At 38.6% G+C, this 20331-nt stretch overlaps 4 protein-coding genes and 1 gene segment (V, D, J or C); 3 read left to right on the top strand and 2 right to left on the bottom strand.

Moving 5' to 3' along the window:
- LOC133996245 (immunoglobulin kappa light chain-like) overlaps window positions 1-20331 on the top strand; it is a 630565-nt gene that overhangs the window by 164979 nt on the left and 445255 nt on the right. The window lies entirely within an intron of this gene.
- Window positions 1-20331, bottom strand: part of LOC133996249 (Ig kappa chain V-III region MOPC 63-like) — a 630498-nt gene that overhangs the window by 166684 nt on the left and 443483 nt on the right.
- vps52 (VPS52 subunit of GARP complex) overlaps window positions 1-20331 on the bottom strand; it is a 142486-nt gene that overhangs the window by 106378 nt on the left and 15777 nt on the right. The gene's annotated exons all lie outside the window — the stretch shown is intronic.
- Window positions 2814-4926, top strand: LOC133996246 (uncharacterized). Its single transcript, XM_062435833.1, has 2 exons — window positions 2814-3323; window positions 3936-4926. The coding sequence occupies exons 1-2, from the start codon at window positions 3003-3005 to the stop codon at window positions 4440-4442; spliced, it is 828 nt and encodes a 275-aa protein (XP_062291817.1). The 5' UTR covers window positions 2814-3002; the 3' UTR covers window positions 4443-4926.
- On the top strand, window positions 9938-19332 carry lgals17 (galectin 17). Its single transcript, XM_062435828.1, has 7 exons — window positions 9938-10031; window positions 11115-11158; window positions 13889-14254; window positions 14808-14898; window positions 17018-17196; window positions 17289-17339; window positions 18556-19332. Exons 1-7 carry the CDS (start codon window positions 10006-10008, stop codon window positions 18639-18641), a joined length of 843 nt encoding a protein of 280 aa, XP_062291812.1. The 5' UTR covers window positions 9938-10005; the 3' UTR covers window positions 18642-19332.

The following is a 20331-nucleotide window of genomic DNA, read 5'->3' as shown; positions in this document are numbered from 1 at the left end:
TTTTGTAAACATGAAAATATACCAACAAATATCCAACAGAAGAAAGCTGTCAGTTTTCTGAAGCCCTCTGTTTTCAAATCAACAGCATTTAATAAGAGGCAGCAGTGTTTTACATCAGAATGTTTTTATTAAAAATGAAAAGCTTTTAACAGATACATGTGAACAACTAACCAACAACAACAACAATCACAACAAACACAACAGAACACAGAAGCTTTGTATTATTTCACATATATGTACAAAATCATGATGTGCTTAAAGCAACATTTAACATCCTTTCAGTGCTGAGCGAGTTACTTAAAACATGTAAAAACTGACATACATTCATTTTTCAAAGTAATCAGATTACTTGTTACTCTCCTTTTATTACTCTGCTCCGCTCAGTTTGTCACACATGCAGAGCTTCAACGATTAATCAGTTATTATTTTTCCAGGTTATTTGGTCTTCTGTAACAGTAGATAGAATATTTTGGTTTATGGACTGTTGGTCGGGACCAAAAGACATTTGAGGACGTCAACTTGGACTTTTTACTATTTAACAGACAAACAACTGACTGATTAATCAATACAATAATGAAGAAACCGAGATTTTTGGGGCAGCTAATGTGAACAAGTCTTTTAAGAAAACACCTTTTTATCTAAATCAGTCAACTTTCTCCTCATTTGGTACCAAGATAGCAAATATCACACCGATCTGTCCACTGAACACAGAGACTGAACGGACCCTTCATCAAACCAGCAGTAAAACCAGCAAACAGGCGGACTAGACTGTCCAAATATCAGCATTACTGGGATTATTACTGTAATCTATTATACTGATAAATTAAACTGATTATTAAGAAGCAAAATCATAGAAAATCTACAAAATCTACATTTGTGCAACAGCCTATTTAAAAAACAACAACTTGGAAATAGTTTAAAAGAATCAGAGTCAGAGGACAGAATCACGTTTACAGATATTTTTTAAGATAATTATAGGCTACGTAACACCTGAAACTGACTTTAAACCAGTGGTAACAGTGTAATCTACTTTCTCTCCAGCAGGTGGCAGTGTTACTCTGCAGAAACACTCTTTAGATAATAAACCATTTATAACAGTATGAATCATTACTGATACTAATGTGTAAAAAGGTATTTTTTAAACTAGAAGAATCAGATTAATAATCAGTGATGTTTTTCTGCTGTAACAACACTGACAATAGAAGGTATTTAAACTTTATCTGTGGTCATGTGACACATTTCGGTCCTTGCGACTGGACACAGTAGAGTATGTGACATCGTCTTTGACCAATCCTGTCGCTCCTCGGGCAGAGGGGCGGGGCTTGTCTGCATGCTTCAGACTGGAATAGTGCAAATCAAAGTCCTGCAGACAGATAACATGTAGTCAGTGTTAGAAATGAATGTTCTTCCTGGAGGGATGATGAGTTTATTTATTCAAATCATAGCTGAGAACCATGATGATCTGTTGGTGTCATCTTCAAAATTCAATCAACCAAAAAACAAACTAAATTCAAACTTTCTGACTGAAATGTGATATTATGACAGAGATTTTATCATTTGAACATTTAAAGTTATGAGCTCTACTTGCATCAGAAGAATAAAATGACATCTACTGACATCTATTACCTTCTGCCTGGTGTCACTTCTCACTGTATGACAGCAGCAAACAGCTGGTTTACCTGCAGATAAATAACAAAGAGATTAATGTATAAATGCAGACAAGGTCAAGACATTCAGGTAGTGAACAGTGGCTTTTTTTACACCTTTTTTCTCAGAACATTAAAGTTGCAGCCGGACTGATAAACAATGAGCTGAAACTCAACTATAAAGCTCTGTAAAGCTGCAGAGTCTCTGATCATTCTCTGTAGATTCAAACACACTAACAGAGAAGACTGTGAGGTTATATAAGTAGAGATTAAAGCAGCAGTCAGGTTTCCCTCTCTGTAATCATTCCTCCTGTTCATACTGACTATTAAAACCTTCAAATGTGCTTTCAATGTAAAGTGATGGAGGACTGTATCACAGTGTGTCCACACAGTCATTTAAAAGTAGATGATCAGCTTCTATTGAGCTTCATCAGTGTGAGTTAGTCATATCAAGTGATATCTGACACATTGACAGTCTTTTTAGCATCAGATTCCCTCTTAGTGTTTCCCTGTTGAGCTGTGGTGGAAGTATAGTAACAAAAAGACTTTGCTACTAAAAACACTGTAACGTTGAAACATAGAAGATGAAGATTTCACTCATTTGGACGGCTGAGGTCATTTTGAATGTTTGACTCGTGATGTTTTCACTGACTCATTTCCTTATCTTCCTCCTCCTTCTTGTTTGTTCTTCCTCTCCATCCTTTTGCTTTCTTTCTTTCTTTCTTTCTTTCTTTCTTTCTTTCTTTCTTTCTTTCTTCCTTCTTCGAGGACTGTGGATTTAGTCCTCCATCACTTCCATTGTAAACATTATGAAGGGATCTTCTAATGGTCAGTATGAACAGGAGGAATCATTACAGCGAGATAAACACACTTCCTGTTTATTTGGGCTCCTGACTGTTGTTTTAAGACACTTGAAAATTGTGAACTTATCCTTTAAGAGTCCTTCACATGTTTCTAAAGTGGTTTAATAAAACGTTTTTAACACACATAATGAACAAATAAAACGATCTATAACTGTGTCCTTTCATTCACATGTTGGTAACCAGGTTAGATTGTTCCTCTGCACACTGTTACTTTAATGTTTGTCCTTAAGAAACAGAAATAGAAATCCAGCCCAGACCAAAATGAAAGTAAAAGTATGAAAGTGAAACTATAAGTCGGGCTGTTTTTGCCGTCGGACGGAGCAGCAGACAGACAGCGAGCTCCGGTTTTTCTTCAAGAAAAGAAACGACGAACTACTGATTCAGATTAAAGAACAGGCTGATTCTTCTTTTTCTCTCTCTTTCTTTCTTTATCTCTTTCTTTCTTAAAGGCAGGACGAGCTTTCGTCTTCACTGCTTCCCACATCCTGTCAACATGCCGAACGATCAGCTGTGTGTGGAGGCCCTGTCAGCTCTCTCCGGCTGTAAAGTGGAGCTGACCACCGGGCCCTCGCAGCTCACCCCGCAGGACTTTGTCAACATCGTGGCCCTCAAAGAGTTTTTAAAGCAGGAGGGCTTCAAGGAGCTGGAGTATCCCAGCCTGGGGACGCTGTCCGTGCAGGACTACGACGACCAGGACATGTACAGCTCCCCTCCGGCGCTGACCGAGGCCCCCACCGAGCTCAGGACCACGGTCAAGATCAACCCGCAGGACTTCTTCCATCCACAGTACAACTACGACTTTACCAATATAAAGGTGAAGTCCGCTCAATTCACGTGACACAGGCCTTACATATTACATAACTCACCTTTACCACACTGTACTTTACTGGCTCTTTATTCCCTACTTAAATCTACAATAATGAACATTAATGGTTCGATAATGGATTGAGATTATTTACACACATAAGGTGGGACACTTTTTGCAATTCTGACTTGTTTACCTTATTTACACATGAATCCAGGACATTATATCAACACCTTATATCATTATGAAATCCCTGAGATGTTTCCTTGTTAAATTAGAAGACAATTTTTGGATATTGTACCCAAAAGGACAGTAGTTTATAGGCTTAGAAATACTTTGATTTATACAAAGCAGTCTTATCTGCCAGGTTAAAAAAACGAGTAGCTTCTATGTTCACATGTGTCATTTTAAACAATATAACTTACACAGCTTGCATACTAATTAGCTTTAAAATAATTTAATAGAAAAAGAGATAAATGTACCGGAGCTTAGTTGTCCCACTTTAGTCAATGTCCCATATTACCCTAATCCACCCTAAATGAGTGATTGATTGATTGGTTGATTGGTTGATTGATTGATTGATGTATGTCTGACTCTGTTGTCACGTCTGTCCACCTGCAGGACGGTGACACCACCTTCCTGCGTGGTAACGAGCAGTACGTCCGGCCCTGCGGGTGGAGCCGGGTCGCCCTGCGGGTCCAGCAGAAGTACGACGGCGGGGACGGCTGGCTCGGGACGGGGAAGGACGCCTGGCCCGTCTCCTACCACGGACACAACATGGACGGCTCCCTCATCCTGACCCGCGGCGCAGACCCCAAAGATGATGAGCCCACCTTTCTGGACGCAGCCGCCGCCTCGATTGTCACCGGAGAGACCCGGGGCCGAGGCGTCTACTCCACCCCAGACGTCAAGATGGCGCAGAAGTACTGCAAGAAGTTCAAGTCCAAAGTGGACGAGAAGACGTACGAGGTGGTTCTTCAGAACCGGATCAACCCGGAGAAGAGGACGAAGTGTCAGAGAGAGGACGTGTGGCTGGTTTACGTCCCTCAAGGCTGCAACGACGTCCAGACGAGGGCCATCGTGCAGGAGTCCATCCGGCCCTACGGGCTGCTGCTGAAGCAGGTGTGAACCTCAAAACCTGCACCGTAAGGGTCCCATCAGGGTCCCATCAGGAACCTGGAGTCTTCTTGATTATCAACAAAGAACCTCACAAAATGATCCTTTACATTAATCCTACCAAACAGTCTGCATTCAATATTCATTCCTGTTTGTCTTTTGGGAGACTGAGCTAACTGTAAGGGCTGTTTTCCTACATTTTATTAAACCTATGCTGCTTTTTTAACACAATACACGAAAAAAAGCCACTGCCGAGCTGCTGTACCACCTGTTGCCTTATTTAGAGTTGCATGTTAGATTCAACTTTATAGAAATCAGTTTAACTTTGGACACGTGTTTGATTGATGGGTGTAACTAATAGACAATAAAAACAAGAAAGCAAACATGCAGCTGTGGTTTCATTTGTGAAAACATAAAACCTCAACAGTAATCAAAGCAGGTTTACTCTCTACATGATACGTTTAAATGTAAGAAAAGACTGTGGGAAACGAGAGACTCTGAGGCTCCCTGCCATCTGAGAGGCAGGCTTATGCTGCCATCTAGTGGCTGAATCATGGGACGTTTCACTTTAGTTTCAGTGCCAAACTGTTACCAAGTAGTGAGAATGACATATTGTAGTTTTAATAATAAAATTGGCTGATTATTCTTGTATGTAAGGGTTAGGGTTATTTTAGGGTGTCTAACAGGTGAGAGCAGAGAGAGATGTTTTGGATAAATGGATTGGATGAAATTAATTTTAGACTAGTTGTTATGATGGTTTGATAGTACTTATTTTGTTGTTCATATATTCAATAAAACTATGAAGAAAACACAGATCTGAACATGTGTAAGTCCTAACAAAGACAAAATCAGATGAGAGACAGTAACACTGAGCACACACCTGAGCAGCGGTAGATTCCCACCATGCAGAGGAAACAGAGGAGCAGTAAAGCTGGTAGAGCGCAGACTCCCATAATGAAACACGGCTGTCTCCATCTGTCTCTGACCGGATCCCCGTCACCTCCTGGACACAAAACACAACACAACAGGAACTTCATTGATACTTCTGGTCGTCATACTGTTACTGTCAATGTGAATAAATCCCAAACACAGTGGTGGAAAGTCATTAAGTACATTTACTCAAGTAGCCTACTGTACTTAAGTATCATTATGAGGTACTTCTACTTTACTTGAGTATTTCCATGTGATGCTATTTTATACTTCCACTCTAATACATTTCAGAGGGATACTTATGTACTTTTACTGTAATACTGCATACTACATCGCTCATAATACTGCAGTACTTTTACTGTAATACTGCATACTATATCACTCATAATACTGCAGTACTTTTACCGTAATACTGCATACTACATCACTATAATACTGCAGTACTTTTACTGTAATACTGCATACTACATCACTCATAATACTGCAGTACTTTTACTGTAATACTGCATACTACATCGCTCATAATACTGCAGTACTTTTACTGTAATACTGCATACTACATCGCTCATAATACTGCAGTACTTTTACTGTAATACTGCATACTACATCGCTCATAATACTGCAGTACTTTTACTGTAATACTGCATACTACATCGCTCATAATACTGCAGTACTTTTACTGTAATACTGCACACTACATCACTCATAATACTGCAGTACTTTTACTGTAATACTGCATACTACATCACTATAATACTGCAGTACTTTTACTGTAATACTGCATACTACATCACTCATAATACTGCAGTACTTTTACTGTAATACTGCATACTACATCGCTCATAATACTGCAGTACTTTTACTGTAATACTGCATACTACATCACTATAATACTGCAGTACTTTTACTGTAATACTGCATACTACATCACTATAATACTGCAGTACTTTTACTGCAGGAGGATTTTTAATGCATCACTTTTACTTATAATGGAGTATTTTTACATTGCTGTATTGGTTCTTTTACTGCAGTAAAGTATCTGAGTACTTCTTCCACTGCTGGCCAAACACCACCAGAGTGGAGTAAAGAGCTTCTTAAATGACTCATTCTCATTTGTTCTGTGAACCACATGAATCCTGGAAATGACTTGTGAGAAACATCTGACAGTTTAAAAAAAAACTAAATTAAAAGTTTTGCATCTATGATAGATAGATTGTTTTTACACACCTGCAGCGTTCGTTACTTCAGGTAAAATACATGTAAATAAGTTGCAGCAGTCAGATGAGATTAGAGCTGTCTGCTGAACCTGAGCAGAAATTAAAGCCTCTAAATGTTCTTATAAATATGAAAAACCTTCCTACAAACTAACTGTTAACATGATGAACTATGCTCAAAATAACTGCTGTTACATCTCTTCAAGCTGGCTTTTAGTTCCTCTTTCTAAAAAAATGAAACAGTTTTAGGAAATGCTTTGTCCACATTTTCATGTATGATGCATGATGTGCACACACAGGAGCTGTAGTTGATTAACTTTATCTAAAATAAATATTGGTTAATCTTTATTAACATGAGAACTTTACAGCAGAGTGCTACAGTAGAAACTCATTAATCTGTTAATAATGTTCTTTAAGAAAGAAACCTTTGAGGAAATACCTGTAAACCAGCATGAACCGGATCATGGCTTTGGTCTTTATGTTTGGTCTCTAACAACCTTTCAGACTAACTCTACATTGAACGAGGGGATTTCTTTCTTTTGACTTCGACCGAGTTTATGTGACCAAACATCCTAAACACAAACCGCATCGCTCCATATAAGATAAGAATAAACATCACCACTGAAACCGCTGCTTTCCACAGAAATGTCACCAACACTTTCATCTCAGCTACACAGAAAGCAACCTTTCTTTTTTTTAGCTTGTTACTATTTTAAATCTAGAGTATTTTAATAGATTTCACCCTCACTGATGCAACTGTTCACCTGCAACTTGCATATTTTCATATTTAATCTTCAGTGTTTGATGTGATGGTGCAAAAAACATTCTTGAGTATGAACATCTGAATCAAACTGCTTTATCATATATATGCAGTCGATTGATCACTAAACAGGAAACTTGGTCTCCAAAGCTGCAAATCAGTCATCAGTGGACTCACAGTTAGATCTACGACACTGCTTTAGACTCACTGACCAACAATTTCACCACATTTCTCTCACAAATGTCAACTTTGATCTCAGACAGACCAAAATCACCTCATTGTAAAGTCCTCACAGTCACAGAGCTGCAGACATATAGTGTTGTTTAAAGCATCAGTGTGCGTTAGTTTGTATTTGTCTGTAAAAATACATTTCATACTAATACTGAAGAAGAAGAAGAATCATCATGAACATTTTTCTACTGTTTTCCAAGTACAATAAAAACCTCTGAGTGATAAAACTGAATATGAATATTGCAAAACAATTGAATTGAAAACTAAAAAATAACCAAATTAATGTCTTTTTTCTTTTCTTTTTTTACCTTCAACAGCCAGATGAACTCCTTGGTTAACACGTACAGCCCCTTCGCACCGAGCGCTGCAGAAATACAGCCCTGCGTCCTTCTCCTCCACCTCCAGGATCTCCAGACTGACGGTCCTCCCTCCTGATCTGCCTTTATTTTGATGTGACTGCTGTTTGCTGTATGATGGTTGAACAGAGGGCCATCCAGGCTACTCCATGTGACAGTCAGCAGAGGCAGCAGCTCATCAGAGTTCAGCATAAACCAGGTGATTTCTCCACAGTTCGTCACGTTACAAGTCAGCGAGACTTTCTCCCCTATTGGGATCACCAGGGCAGTGCGGAGAACAGGTGAGGCCTCTGACAGATGACACCCTGCAACACCTGAGGAGAGGAGGGGGTCGGGACAGGTGAGCAGGAAAGTTACGATGCTGACCGTCAAGTTAACATCAAACGTCAAGATATTATAGTTTAGTGAGTATCAGGCTGCTGTCAGGCTCAGTGTGACTTTCTGCTTTATGCCAATGATGGAAGGAGTTGTTATCACTTCATGGAAGATAGAAGGACTCAACTCAGGACTAAAAATGTTTCCTCTCTGTAGCTGAATTCATTCAAAAGTGACCCAGAATATAAAAAGTGAACTGAGTCACTGTGTATATTTTAAAATCAAGATCATAACTTTAGAATAGAAAGACTTTAGTGTCATTGAAGTAAACACAATGACATTAGCAGCTGTTCTCCTGGTTGTTGCATCACATCGTCTCACACAACCACACAACACAAGTCTTCTGCACATTCTCCCTACTCAACTTTGAAGTGACATCAGGATCTTTTTTAAGCCCGTTTTGTGCATTTGTGCAACGTTTAAAAAAAAAAAACGAGGCTGCAGATGTTCATTTCACAACAACTCTGACACTTTGATATACTTTCAGTGTAGTTTTGGCTATTTTTAGAGAGTGTGCCCTCACCACAAACACCTGATGCCACCACCTGATGACGGAAACCATGAGCATAAACAAAAGCCACACATCATAGTTATGACAACCAGCTTCTATGTTTAGCACGACCCCCTAACCTTATTTTATCTCTTATCCAAAAGTCATTGAACGCCCCTAGAGTGAGTGAAGTCTGCATTTAAACCATGAAAATAATAATTAAATAAATAAATAACTTACAAATGAAACAGAGGATCCATGTTAGACCTGCCATGCTTAATGTTAATAATCTCCAGGGTTTGTGGAAGAGCTGCAGCAGACTGATCAGCTCAAGAAGTGAACAAACACTGTTTATAGTTGGGAGGAAGTGAACTTTATTAAGTAGTCTAGCACACAGTCGCAGACCACCACCACCACTAACAACCCCTAAATATTTCCAGAATTCACACTTCTCTGTCTCTCTCTGTTTGGCCTGAAACTGATGACGATGCATCATGTAATTCACCGCAGCTCCAAAGTTTCATTTCTGCAGAAATCGGTCAAGTGACAAAGTTCATTTATAGCACCGGAAGCTGACTTACAAAATAAAAGTTGAGTTCAGTTTTCAAGCGTCTTAAAAAAAAACAGTCAAGAGCTCAAATAAACAATGAAACCTGCTTTTCTTGCTGTAATAATTACTCCTGTTTAAACTGACCATTATATTATACCTTCATAATGTTTACAAATAGAAAAAGCTGCTTCTTATTTTACCTTTAATTTAAAAAAAAAAACATACATATGTAATATTTAAAAGTCTTTTTTGTAGATAACTTTGGAAAAACGAGGCTTCAAAAATGCCAAAACAGAACAAAATAAAACAAAACAAAACAACAACAGTCATAAAAGCAAATTTAAAAAAAACAAAAAAACAGCAACTAGTCCAAAATAAAACATATTAAACAAACTTCAGTGAAATAAAATAAAATAAATAAAACCTCTAATTATATTTACATTTCCATCATTCATGTTCCAGCTTAAATAAAATAAAGTTATTAAAGTTATTATTATTAATAAAGCGTTGGTATATCTGTACCCACACGTTTTATTTTGACAGCATACCGGAAGTGCGTGATGAGATGATTATAAAGCGTGCCTCATCGGATGGTAAACCCACTCACACCCAGACTCAGACTCAGGCTGCAGAGGAAAGGACTGAACTGAGTTTCAACACAGCGGCAACATGAAATCTGTCAGTAAGCGACTCTGGTAAGAAATATTACACTTTATTTATAATATAAGACAACTCGAGTAGTTATTGATTTATTAGTTATTAGTTATTTTATGGCAGGTCTACGCAGAATTTTTTATTTTTTTATTTTTTGCATGAAAACATCTGCAGAATGAAAAGCAGGTGCGATCCTTCACTTCTTCTGTAGAAATGAAACCTAACAGCTGATCAGTTCAGTCAGTGTGTAGCTGCTGCCTGACGCACACACACATGCACGCGCGCGCACACACACACACGCACACCCACAGAAGTTTCGTTTTTAGTAAATAAATGAAACTTAACAGCTGATCAGTTCAGTGTGTAGCTGCTGCCTGACGCACACACACATGCACGCGCGCGCACACACATACACACAGAGAGAGAAGTTTCGTTTTTAGTAAAACATGAAGTGTGAAACGAAACATATGGATCTAATTGCTCAGTTTCAATTATGCGGATTGATGCCAATTAAGACTCAGATTACAACATAGTACTAATACTTATAATAATTATAATTATAATAATGAAAATGATAATTAATTAGTAATAATAGTATTTAGTTCGAACACAGATGTTAAATGTACAGAATAACCTGATTAACTGTGACATGATGTTATATTAATATGACTTAATAAACATATTTTTATGTTTTCTGGAGTCAAACTCGACACATTTAAACCTTATTATAATATATTTTTTACCAATTAATAAAAAAATATATAACAATGTGTAAATCTGCTGTAAGTAAATAAAGGCTATAAAATAATAAATGATATAAATCACCATGATGTTTAGTGATTTTTTATCTGAATTCAATCAAATTATTAAAAAAAACATTAAACCAAGAAATCAAGAAAACCTATTTTAGCAACATTATGGATTAAAAACATTCAGACGTTTAATTTATCACCTGCTACGGAAGATTTACAACGCCTATAAAACACATGGTTATATATATATTTACTGTTTAGTTAATAATTAAATGGAAAACATGTTAAAGAATACTGTTGTTCATTATGATGTCAGATTATGAGACTTCCTGTCTGAAGCCGGTATTATAAAACATTTCTTGGGTTTTTCAGGTTGTTCATGTCTCTTCATTGCTTCCTGGTCGGCAGTGTAGTTGGTGAGTATTAAACTGTATTTAACGCATTACACTGAGGAGGAGTTCAGCTTTGGTTTGTCATTAAAAACCAGTTTAGAGCCGAGCTGTCTGGAGCATAATACAGCTGTGAGATTACAGTGAAAAGGTTTAAATATTGATTTACTGGGACTGTTGATGACTCACTGATATGATACAAGGGGCCAAATAATAATGCTGCTCTTTATTTGGTGAGGGGCCACAAGTCAAAAAGGTTGAGAAGGACTCATTTAATGTTTTAATCTTCCTCTGAGAATAAATGTAGTGCTTTAACCCTCCTGTTGTCCTCGAGTCAAGGAAGGAAGGGAGGAAGAAGAAAAGGAGGGAGGGAGGGAAGAAGAAGAAAAGGAGGGAGGGAGGGAGGAAGGGAGGAAGGAAGGAAGGAAAGGAAGAAGGAAGGAAAGAAAGAGAGAAGGAAGGAAGGAAAGGAGGGAGGAAGGAATGGAGGAAAGAAGGAAGGTAGGAAGGAAGGAGTAAGGAAGGAAGGAGGGAGGAAAGAAGGAAGGAAGGAAGGAAGGAAGGTAGGAAGGAAGGAGTAAGGAAGGAAGGAAGGAGGGAGGTAGTGAGAAAGGAAAAGAGGAAGGAAGGAAAGAAGGACAGAGGAAAGAAGGAAGGGAGGAAAGAAAGAGGAAGGAAAGAAAGAGAGAAGAAGGGAGGGAGGAAGGACAGATGGAAGGAAGGAAGGAATAAGGAAGGAAGGGAGGAAAGAAGGAACAGTCAAAACAGACGGGGTCAATTTGACCCGGGAGGACGACACAAAGGTTAATAGTGGAGTTGGAGTATAAAGTTTTACTTAAAGGTGTAATATGGAACTTTTCTGCATTAAATTGACTAAACACAACTAAACTCAAATGTCTCCATCAGTATTTTTAACCCAAAGAATCTCTAATTCTAATCAGCTTTGTTTCCTTTGGTCACTGAGATCGTGTTCGTCAACCAGAATCTGTCATAAATCAACTTTATATCCAGTTTTAAGCCACATTTCATCGTTTTTTAAATCAGTAACGATCTTTTAACCCAGACGAGTGACGCAGAGCAAACGTTAACGTTAGCATCAGCGTTAGCGTCTCGTAGCTTCTCCCAACGTCCGGTTTCCACAGAAACGATGATTCATAAAGTGAAACTGCTTCATTCAGTGTTTCTACTGGTTTTTTATCACCAGGTGTTTGTGGTTAGAAAACTCCTGATCGGTAACAGTGATTTAACTACAACTCCCATGATGCCACACTGCTTCACAACGCCGTCTAACTCCGTCTTTTCATATCGCTTTAAGACCCTCAGAAGCAGAAATGACATATTATGAGTTTAATTACAGAACTTGGGTAAAAATGAAAAATATTATGTAAAAGAAAACATGAAGAAAATACAACAATATATCTGCTGCAAGTAAATATATAATACAGTTTAAAAATCTCATTTATATATGTAATATTTTCTACATTAAATCAAATGTTTAATATTTAAATATATATTTATAATGTAGCTTAAAAAACATCAGCAGCTCCGTCACAGAATTAAAAGCATTAAAATATATAAAATGATAAAATATAAAAATCTCTGTAATGTTTGTTAGATTTTCTAAATGAATTCAACCAAGTTATAAAAACAGTAAGAGTAATCTTACTGTAGCTTTAAAAATAAAAATGTTTATAAACATAATTGGATTAAAAACATTCAGACGTTTAATTTACCCCCAAGTACGGAAGATTTAAAATGCCTAAAAATCTAAAAATGTCCATAATGTGTTATGAAAACACAGTTATATATATTTACTGTGTCATAATTAAATAGAAAACTTGTTAAAGAAAAGAAAATAATTATTAATCTTATTTCTTTTACATTTATAAAGACTTTTTTAAATGCTACAATTAAAGATAATTTTCCATTCTTTAATTTCAATTTTAAAAATCTACATTATATTTGTAATATTTTCTACATTAATTCAAAGAAATTATTAATATATGTTTTAAATACAGCTCCATCGTAGATTTAAACGCATTGAAATGTATGTTTATCACGCTCTATGGAAGATATAAAATGTCTAAATAATAATAAAAAGTACAACATGTCCTCCCAAAGACTTAGTGTTATTAAAACATAATTATATGTATTTACTTTGTCATAATTAAATGGAAAATAAAGTATATAAATATAAAATATATATAAATATTTTCTACATGAATTCAAAGAAATTATTAATTATAAATTTAAAGTCCTTCCTTCCCTTCCTCCTTCTCTCTCTTTCCTCCCTTCCCTCTTTCCTTCCTCCATTCCCCTTTCTTCCTTCTTTCCTTCTGTCCTTCCTCCCTCCCTCCTTCCTTCCTTCCTTCCTTCCTTCCTTCCTTCCGTCTGTCCTTCCTCCCTCCCTCCTTCTCTCTTTCTTTCCTTCCTCTCTTTCCTCCATTCCCCTTTCTTCCTTCTTTCCTTGTCCTTCCTTCTCCCTCCCTCCCTCCTTCCTTCTTTCCTTCCTTCCTTCCGCCTTTCCTTCTTTCCTTATATAAATATTTTCTACAGGAATTCAAATAAATTATTAATATATGTTTTAAATAATTATATCTTTTCATAATGTAGCTCCATCATAGATTTAAAAGCATTTGAATGTATGTTTATCACGCTCTATGGAAGATATAAAATGTCTAAATAATAATAAAAAAGTACAACATATCCTCCCAAGAGTTTCCATACTGATGAACAGATTTTCCTCCTTTCTTCTAGACTCGGCTTCGCTGTCCTCTGCCGCCCACTTCCTGTCCGTCTCCTCCACGGTGGGGCAGCAGGTGGTCCTTCCCTGCAGCTGGAAGTCCCGCCTGAATGACGCCGCTCCGCCCGCCTGCCACATCCAGTGGAGGACGCTGGTCAACAAGGTGTTCGAGCAGCGGGGGGGGCAGAGGTGGCAGGCGGGGCAGTTCGAGGGTCGGGTGGAGGTTCCCGAGGAGAAGCTGGGGTCCGGAGATTGTTCTCTGATCATCAACGACGTTCAGATTAAAGACACGGGAAGATATGAGAGCTACATGCTGGTGGACGGAGAGAGGGACGAAAAAACCAGAGTCTTCATCCAGAGCGTCAAGCTGTCTGTGTTCGGTGAGTTTGGGTTGATTTCTTTCTATTGTAGAATATTAACGGTTATCTTGAAGAGAACAGTGTCAAACATCCAATCTTGAGAGGAAGAGAGGAAGGAAGGATGGGAGGGAGGAAGAAGGAAGGAAGGAAAGGAGGAAGAAGGAAGGAAAGGAGGAAGGAAGGGAGGACAAAGGAAGGAAAGGAGGGAGGGAGGGAGGAAGGGGGGAAGAAGGAAGGAGAGGAGGAAGGCAGAAGGAAGGAAAAGAGGAAGGAAGGAAGGAGGGAAGGAAGGATGGATGGAAGAAAAGACAGGAAGGAAAGAAAGAAAGAAAGAAAGAAAGAAAGAAAGAAAGAAAGAAAGAAAGAAAGAAAGAAAGAAAGAAAGAACAGATGGAAGGAAAGTGGGCCGGATTGGACTCCTCAGCGGGCCAGTTCTGGCCCACGAGCCTCATGTTTGACCCCCCTGCTTTATATCTACATCATGAGCAGGTCCATGTCACCCTCAGCTCATATTTCTGCCCTTGTTTCCGTCTCCTGCTCATAAATCTGGTTTTGCTTATTTTCTCCGTCTCAGATCACAAGTCTCTTCAGTCTCGAGCACCCGGTGAAGATCTGGTTCTGGATCTGCACACCAATCACTCAATGAGAGTCCTCTTCCAGGACAGGTGAGAAAATAAATCATGATTTATCCTAAAAAAACAAGCGTAGGACCTACAGCTGGGCGATATGGAAAAGATCTAATATCACGATATTTTAGAACAAATACCTCGATATTATAGAGAAATCATCAGATTTATATATTTTACTGTAATTCATCATTTAACCCTCCTGTTGTCCTCGAGTCAAGGAAGGAAGGAAGGAAGAAGGAAGGAAGGATGGGAGGAAGGGAGGAAGAAAGAAGGAAGGGAGGGAGGGAGGGAGGGAGGAAAGAAGGAGGGAGGGAAAGAAGGAGGGAGGGAGGAAGGGAGTACAGAAGGAAGGAAGGAACGAAAGAGAGAAGGAGGGAGAAAGGAAAAGAGGAAGGAAGGAAAGAAGGACAGAGGAAAGAAGGAAGGGAGGAAGGGAAGGAAGGAAGGAAAGAAGGAGTGAGGGAAAGAAGGAGGGAGGGAGGAAGGGAGTACAGAAGGAAGGAAGGAACGAAAGAGAGAAGGAGGGAGGAAGGAAGGAAGGAAGGAAGGAAGGAAGGGAGGAAAGAAGGAACAGTCAAAACAGACGGGGTCATTTTGACCCGGGAGGACGACACGAATGTTAAAACCAGGAAAAGACGACTCATGACATATCATGATATTACGATATAATTTCAAGCCCTAGTAGAACCTCAGACTTTAAAAGCAGAATTGTGTTTTTTATAAACTGAGAATGTTTTATACTGTTAGAGATTTTAATGATGCAGCTCCTCCAGGGAAATACTTTAAACCACACAGATAACAACACAGGTTGAGTCATGCCCAAATATGTGCAGATCCAACACATCTCACATCTACAGTATACAGAATCTAGTCTCCTGGTCTGAAGACAAAACATCACTTTGTCCTCCATCCAACACGATATCAAACCTCTGGAAACAGTCCAACACATATCTGACCTTGGTTGCTATGGCAACACTATCAGAAAGCCTCCTGATTTCCCTAAAAAGGAGCAGACTCACTGCTTACCACTATCTCAAAGGGTAGACAGTGTCTAAACCCAACATCGGGTGTGTCCTCGCAATGAACACAGAGCTTAGTTTGACCACGTATAAGCCGATGATTGACGTCAATAATGGAAAACTCCCAAAACACACACCTTCTGTCCTTTCGTCTTTCATATTCGTCTCACCCACACTGTTTGTCTCGTCTCTTCCTCCCTCATCTCACCGTCTCTGTTTGTCCCCAAACAACGTTGGAAACCTATAAAATCCAAGTTTGCAAATACATTTTAAAAAAGCAACTTTACAGGCTGCTGGTGAAGTTATGAGTCAGCCAGTAAACTCTGCTCACATTGTTGTGGGTTTTAGAGGCTTTATGTGGGAGACGTTTCCAAAGTAGGAGGTTGGAACCTTTAAATGCAACCTTTCCTCTGTTTCCTTTGTTGAGATGTTTTCATCAACACAAAAAAGTATTCAAACAAACAGATCTTTGTTCTGCCCACCGGTTTCATGTTAGAGCCTGTAGCCTGTTAGTGGTGCTGGTGTGTGTGTGTGTGTGTGTGTTTTTCTATCCTGGTGGGGACCGCAACCTGACATATTATTAACCCGTGGGGACCGACTCCTGGTCCCCACAGGCACGAGCATTGGAATCAATAGCAAACAGCCTCCTGAAAGGCCTGGTGCAGTTTTTTGGAAAAAAAAAAAAAGGGTACCTGACTTTGTGTGCACCCCAGAGGTCACACACGGTACTGCAGTGCACGAATTTCACCGGTGGGGACCTTTTCCTGACAAAGTGTGTTATTATTAGATGCAGTGTTAATGGTTAGGGTCAGGGGTTTCAATCCAACATTTGTTCAAATACTGAATATAAATTGTACTGTGGCTAACAGTGATGTCATTGTATGCTAATAAGCGTTAGCATTACAGGTCCCAACGAGGGGGGCAAAATTCAGGTTTCAAATATATGTGAGTTATTGATATTTCAAGTCATTTTTTTGTTCAAACAGAATTATGATGAATTTAGGAGTTAAAATTACGTCTCTAGACCCTTTAGAAAGGGTGGAACCCAGTCAGGGGTCCCCACGAGGTAGTAAAAACGGGTATGTGTGTGTGTGTGTGAGTTGGGTTTCTAACAGTTGCTGATCTTTGCTCCACAGAAACAGCTCAGACTGGTCGGTCCTGTGGATGAGGGAAGACGAGAACAGTCAACGTCTGCAGAAACATCCAGTTAACAATCAGCTGACGATTAAAAGTTTAACCAGATCAGACGAAGGAATTTATAAAGTTCTGGATGAACACGGCCTCGCTGTCAGCACCGTGCAGCTCTCTGTGGACGGTAACACTGCTTTTATTATTTATATAACATCTATAAAACCACAAGCAGTTTGAAATGAATTTGTATTAATTTCTAACTCATTGCTTCCATAGAAAACTCAAAGTCTCAGAGATTTCAGACCGAACATAAACAACTACTAGCAGGTGAGAAACTGTTACTGCTCCTGTTGTCTTCCCATTGACTGTTTATAAAACATAAAAGTTTAAATTATCATCTAATTCTGTATTAAACCTTTATAGCCAACTTCATTCTAACTTATTACCACAGGTTTTACACATATTTATGGAAATTATGATCATTAAGCCTCATTTAAATGAAAGTATAGCTCATTTTTGGGTTAAAATTAAGCAGAAATTATGAATTATTTTCACTAAATTTAAGATCAGAGAAAAAATATATTGATGGATTATCACAAACTAGTAGCTTCTTCATTAGATACACCTGTTTAATCTAATTCAAACCAATACATTCAACTTTTATGAAGTTTATACATTGTCAGGAAGGTGATAATTCTACTTTATGTTTATTACTGAGGTTAGTGGTGGTGTGTTAGGCTGCGTTATAATGACTGGTGTCCCTCTCATGTATGTTAATAGAGTGGACAAAATATTAGGAACACCCTTCAATATAATAAACCCTAACACCATTATCACCCAATATGAGCTCAGTATTAACCCTCCTGTCGCCCTCCCAGGTCAAATTGACCCCGTCTCTTTTGACTGTTCCTTCTTTCCTTCCTTATTCCTTTCCTTCCTTCCTTCCTTACTCCTTTCTTCCCTTCCTTCCTTCCTTCCTTCCTTCCTTCCTTCCTTCCTTCCTTCCTTCCTTCCTTCCTTCCTTCCTTCCTCCCTCCATCCTTACTCCTTTATTTCCTTCCTTCCTTCCTCCCTCATTCCTTCCTTCCTTCCTCCTTTCCTCCCTTCTCTCCTTACTCCTTTCCTTCCTTCCTTCCTTCTTTCCTCATTCCTTCCTTCCTTCATTCCTTCCTTCCTCATTCCTTCTTTCCTTTCTTCCTTCCTTCCTTCCTTCTTCCTTCCTCCCTCCTTCCCTCCCTCGTTTCCTTCCTTCTCTCCTTACTCCTTTCCTTCCTTCCTTCCTTACTCCTTTCCTTCCTTCCTTCCTTCCTTCCTTCCTTCCTTGACCAGAGGACGACAGGAGGGTTAAAGTAGAATTTATAGCAGAGCTGTTGTAATGGATTGAATTAGATTGCACAGGTGTTCCTAACAAAGATGCTGATGAGTTTTCACCATGTATGTTAAAGTTGAGTCAGGATATTTAACCACATCAGGAGGGTTAAATAATTAATATGAAAGTCTTTACCTGTACTAACTTCCTGTGTGTATCCTCTGATGTTTCCAGACGGAGCCTCCAGCAGCAGCAGCAGCAGCAGCAGCTTCTCGGCTCTTCTCATCTCGTCTCTTCTCGTTCTGAATCATTTCCTCTGAGACTAAACTTCACACTGAAACATCAATAACGGTCCAACACAACATGTACAATATGTGAATTTTACTCTTTGTATTTTACCACCTGTGTGTGTGTGTGTGTGTGTGTGTGTGTGTGTGTGTGTGTGTGTGTGTGTGTGTGTGTGTGTGTGTGTGTGTGTGTGTGTGTGTGTGTGTGAGCAGAACCATCAATGAACCAGCTGAGCAGTGAGTGAAGATGTAAATAGTAATGACATGTATATTTTATTTCTTGGTGAGATGAGAACTATGACATCACTCTCTTATTATTTTATATTAAAATATGAAAGTGGAGCCACGAGACTTTTATCATCAACATCTGACGAGGCTCCAGAAACCCTCTTTAAACACTCACTAATTATAGCGAGCTGGATCTCATTTAACCTTCCTGTCGTCCTCCCGGGTCAAAGTGACCCCGTCTGCTTTGACTGTTCCTTCTTTCCTTCCTTCCTTCCTTCTGTCTGTCCTTCCTCCTTTCCTTCCTTCCTTCCTCCCTTCCTTCTTTCCTTCCTTCTTCCTCCCTCCCGCCTACCTTCCTTCCTTCTTTCCTCCATCCTTCATTCCTTCCTTTCCCCCTCCCTTCCTTCATCCTACCTTCCTTCCTTCCTTCTTTCTTCCTACCTTCCTTCCTTCCTTCTTTCCTCCGTCCTTCATTCCTTCCTCCCTTCTTTCTTTCCTTTCCTTTCCTCCCTTCCTTCCTCCCTCCTGTCCTTCCTTCCTTCCTCCTTTCCTTCCTTCTTCCTTCCTCCCTTTCCTTCCTTCTTCCTCCCTCCTTTGCTTCCTTCCTTCCTCCCTCCCTCCTTTCCTTCCTACCTTTCTTTCCTTCCTCCCTCCCTCCCGTGTGACACATTGATTTCAATGTAATATATTTAAACATATGTTGTAATCGTATTGTAGCATACGTATTTTGTGCTTTTATTTTGAAACATGTCTGATCCAGAGATTTTGTGCTTTTATTTTGAAAAATGTCTGATCCAGATATTTTGTGCTTTTATTTTGAAACATGTCTGATCCAGATATTTTGTGCTTTTATTTTGAAACATGTCTGATCCAGATATTTTGTGCTTTTATTTTGAAACATGTCTGATCCAGATATTTTGTTGTTTTATTTTGAAACATGTCTAATCCAGAGATTTTGTTCTTTTATTTTGAAACATGTCTGATCCAAAGATTTTGTTCTTTTATTTTGAAACATCTCTAATCCAGAGATTTTGTTCTTTTATTTTGAAACATGTCTGATCCAGAGATTTATGAATAAATTCAGCAGCAGCAACTAAAGTAGCATCTTTACGTCCTAATAAAGTTCAGGACAATTTGTTTGGTTTTGATTCATAAAGTTAAAATAATTTATATATTAAAATTATATAAATATATTTCTTCCCTTTTATCTGATGTGTAACCTAACTGAACATTTAGTTTTCATGTGATTTTCTGCCTTCAACACTTCCTGTTCTTGGTGGTGCGTTCATAGACACTCAGACATTTCAGTTATTGTTATTTCTTATAAATACTGCAGTGATTTATTGGTATTTTCTAATCTTTCCTGATGTTTAAGGTATTAACACGGTTTCCTATAAATGCTTTCATTGTTATTCTGTTATGTTTTGTACTTTAATGTCTCTTAAATATATTATTGTCTATTTATTATTATGTTTATTGTCCTTCTATGAATTCT

The sequence above is a fragment of the Scomber scombrus genome, chromosome 16 (assembly GCF_963691925.1).
Source record: "Scomber scombrus chromosome 16, fScoSco1.1, whole genome shotgun sequence".
In the NCBI taxonomy this organism is placed as follows: domain Eukaryota; kingdom Metazoa; phylum Chordata; class Actinopteri; order Scombriformes; family Scombridae; genus Scomber; species Scomber scombrus.
Note: the sequence above shows the minus strand (reverse complement) of the source record. Positions and strands in the feature narration are given on the sequence as shown.

Coding starts and splice junctions, on each gene's coding strand:
- LOC133996246 (XM_062435833.1), top strand. CDS start 3,003: ATGCCGAACGATCAGCTGTGTGTGGAGGCCCTGTCAGCTCTCTCCGGC. Junction 3,324..3,935: donor ACGACTTTACCAATATAAAG/GTGAAGTCCGCT, acceptor GTCCACCTGCAG/GACGGTGACACCACCTTCCT.
- lgals17 (XM_062435828.1), top strand. CDS start 10,006: ATGAAATCTGTCAGTAAGCGACTCTG. Junction 14,899..17,017: donor AGAGTCCTCTTCCAGGACAG/GTGAGAAAATAA, acceptor TTTGCTCCACAG/AAACAGCTCAGACTGGTCGG. Junction 17,340..18,555: donor ACATAAACAACTACTAGCAG/GTGAGAAACTGT, acceptor TGATGTTTCCAG/ACGGAGCCTCCAGCAGCAGC.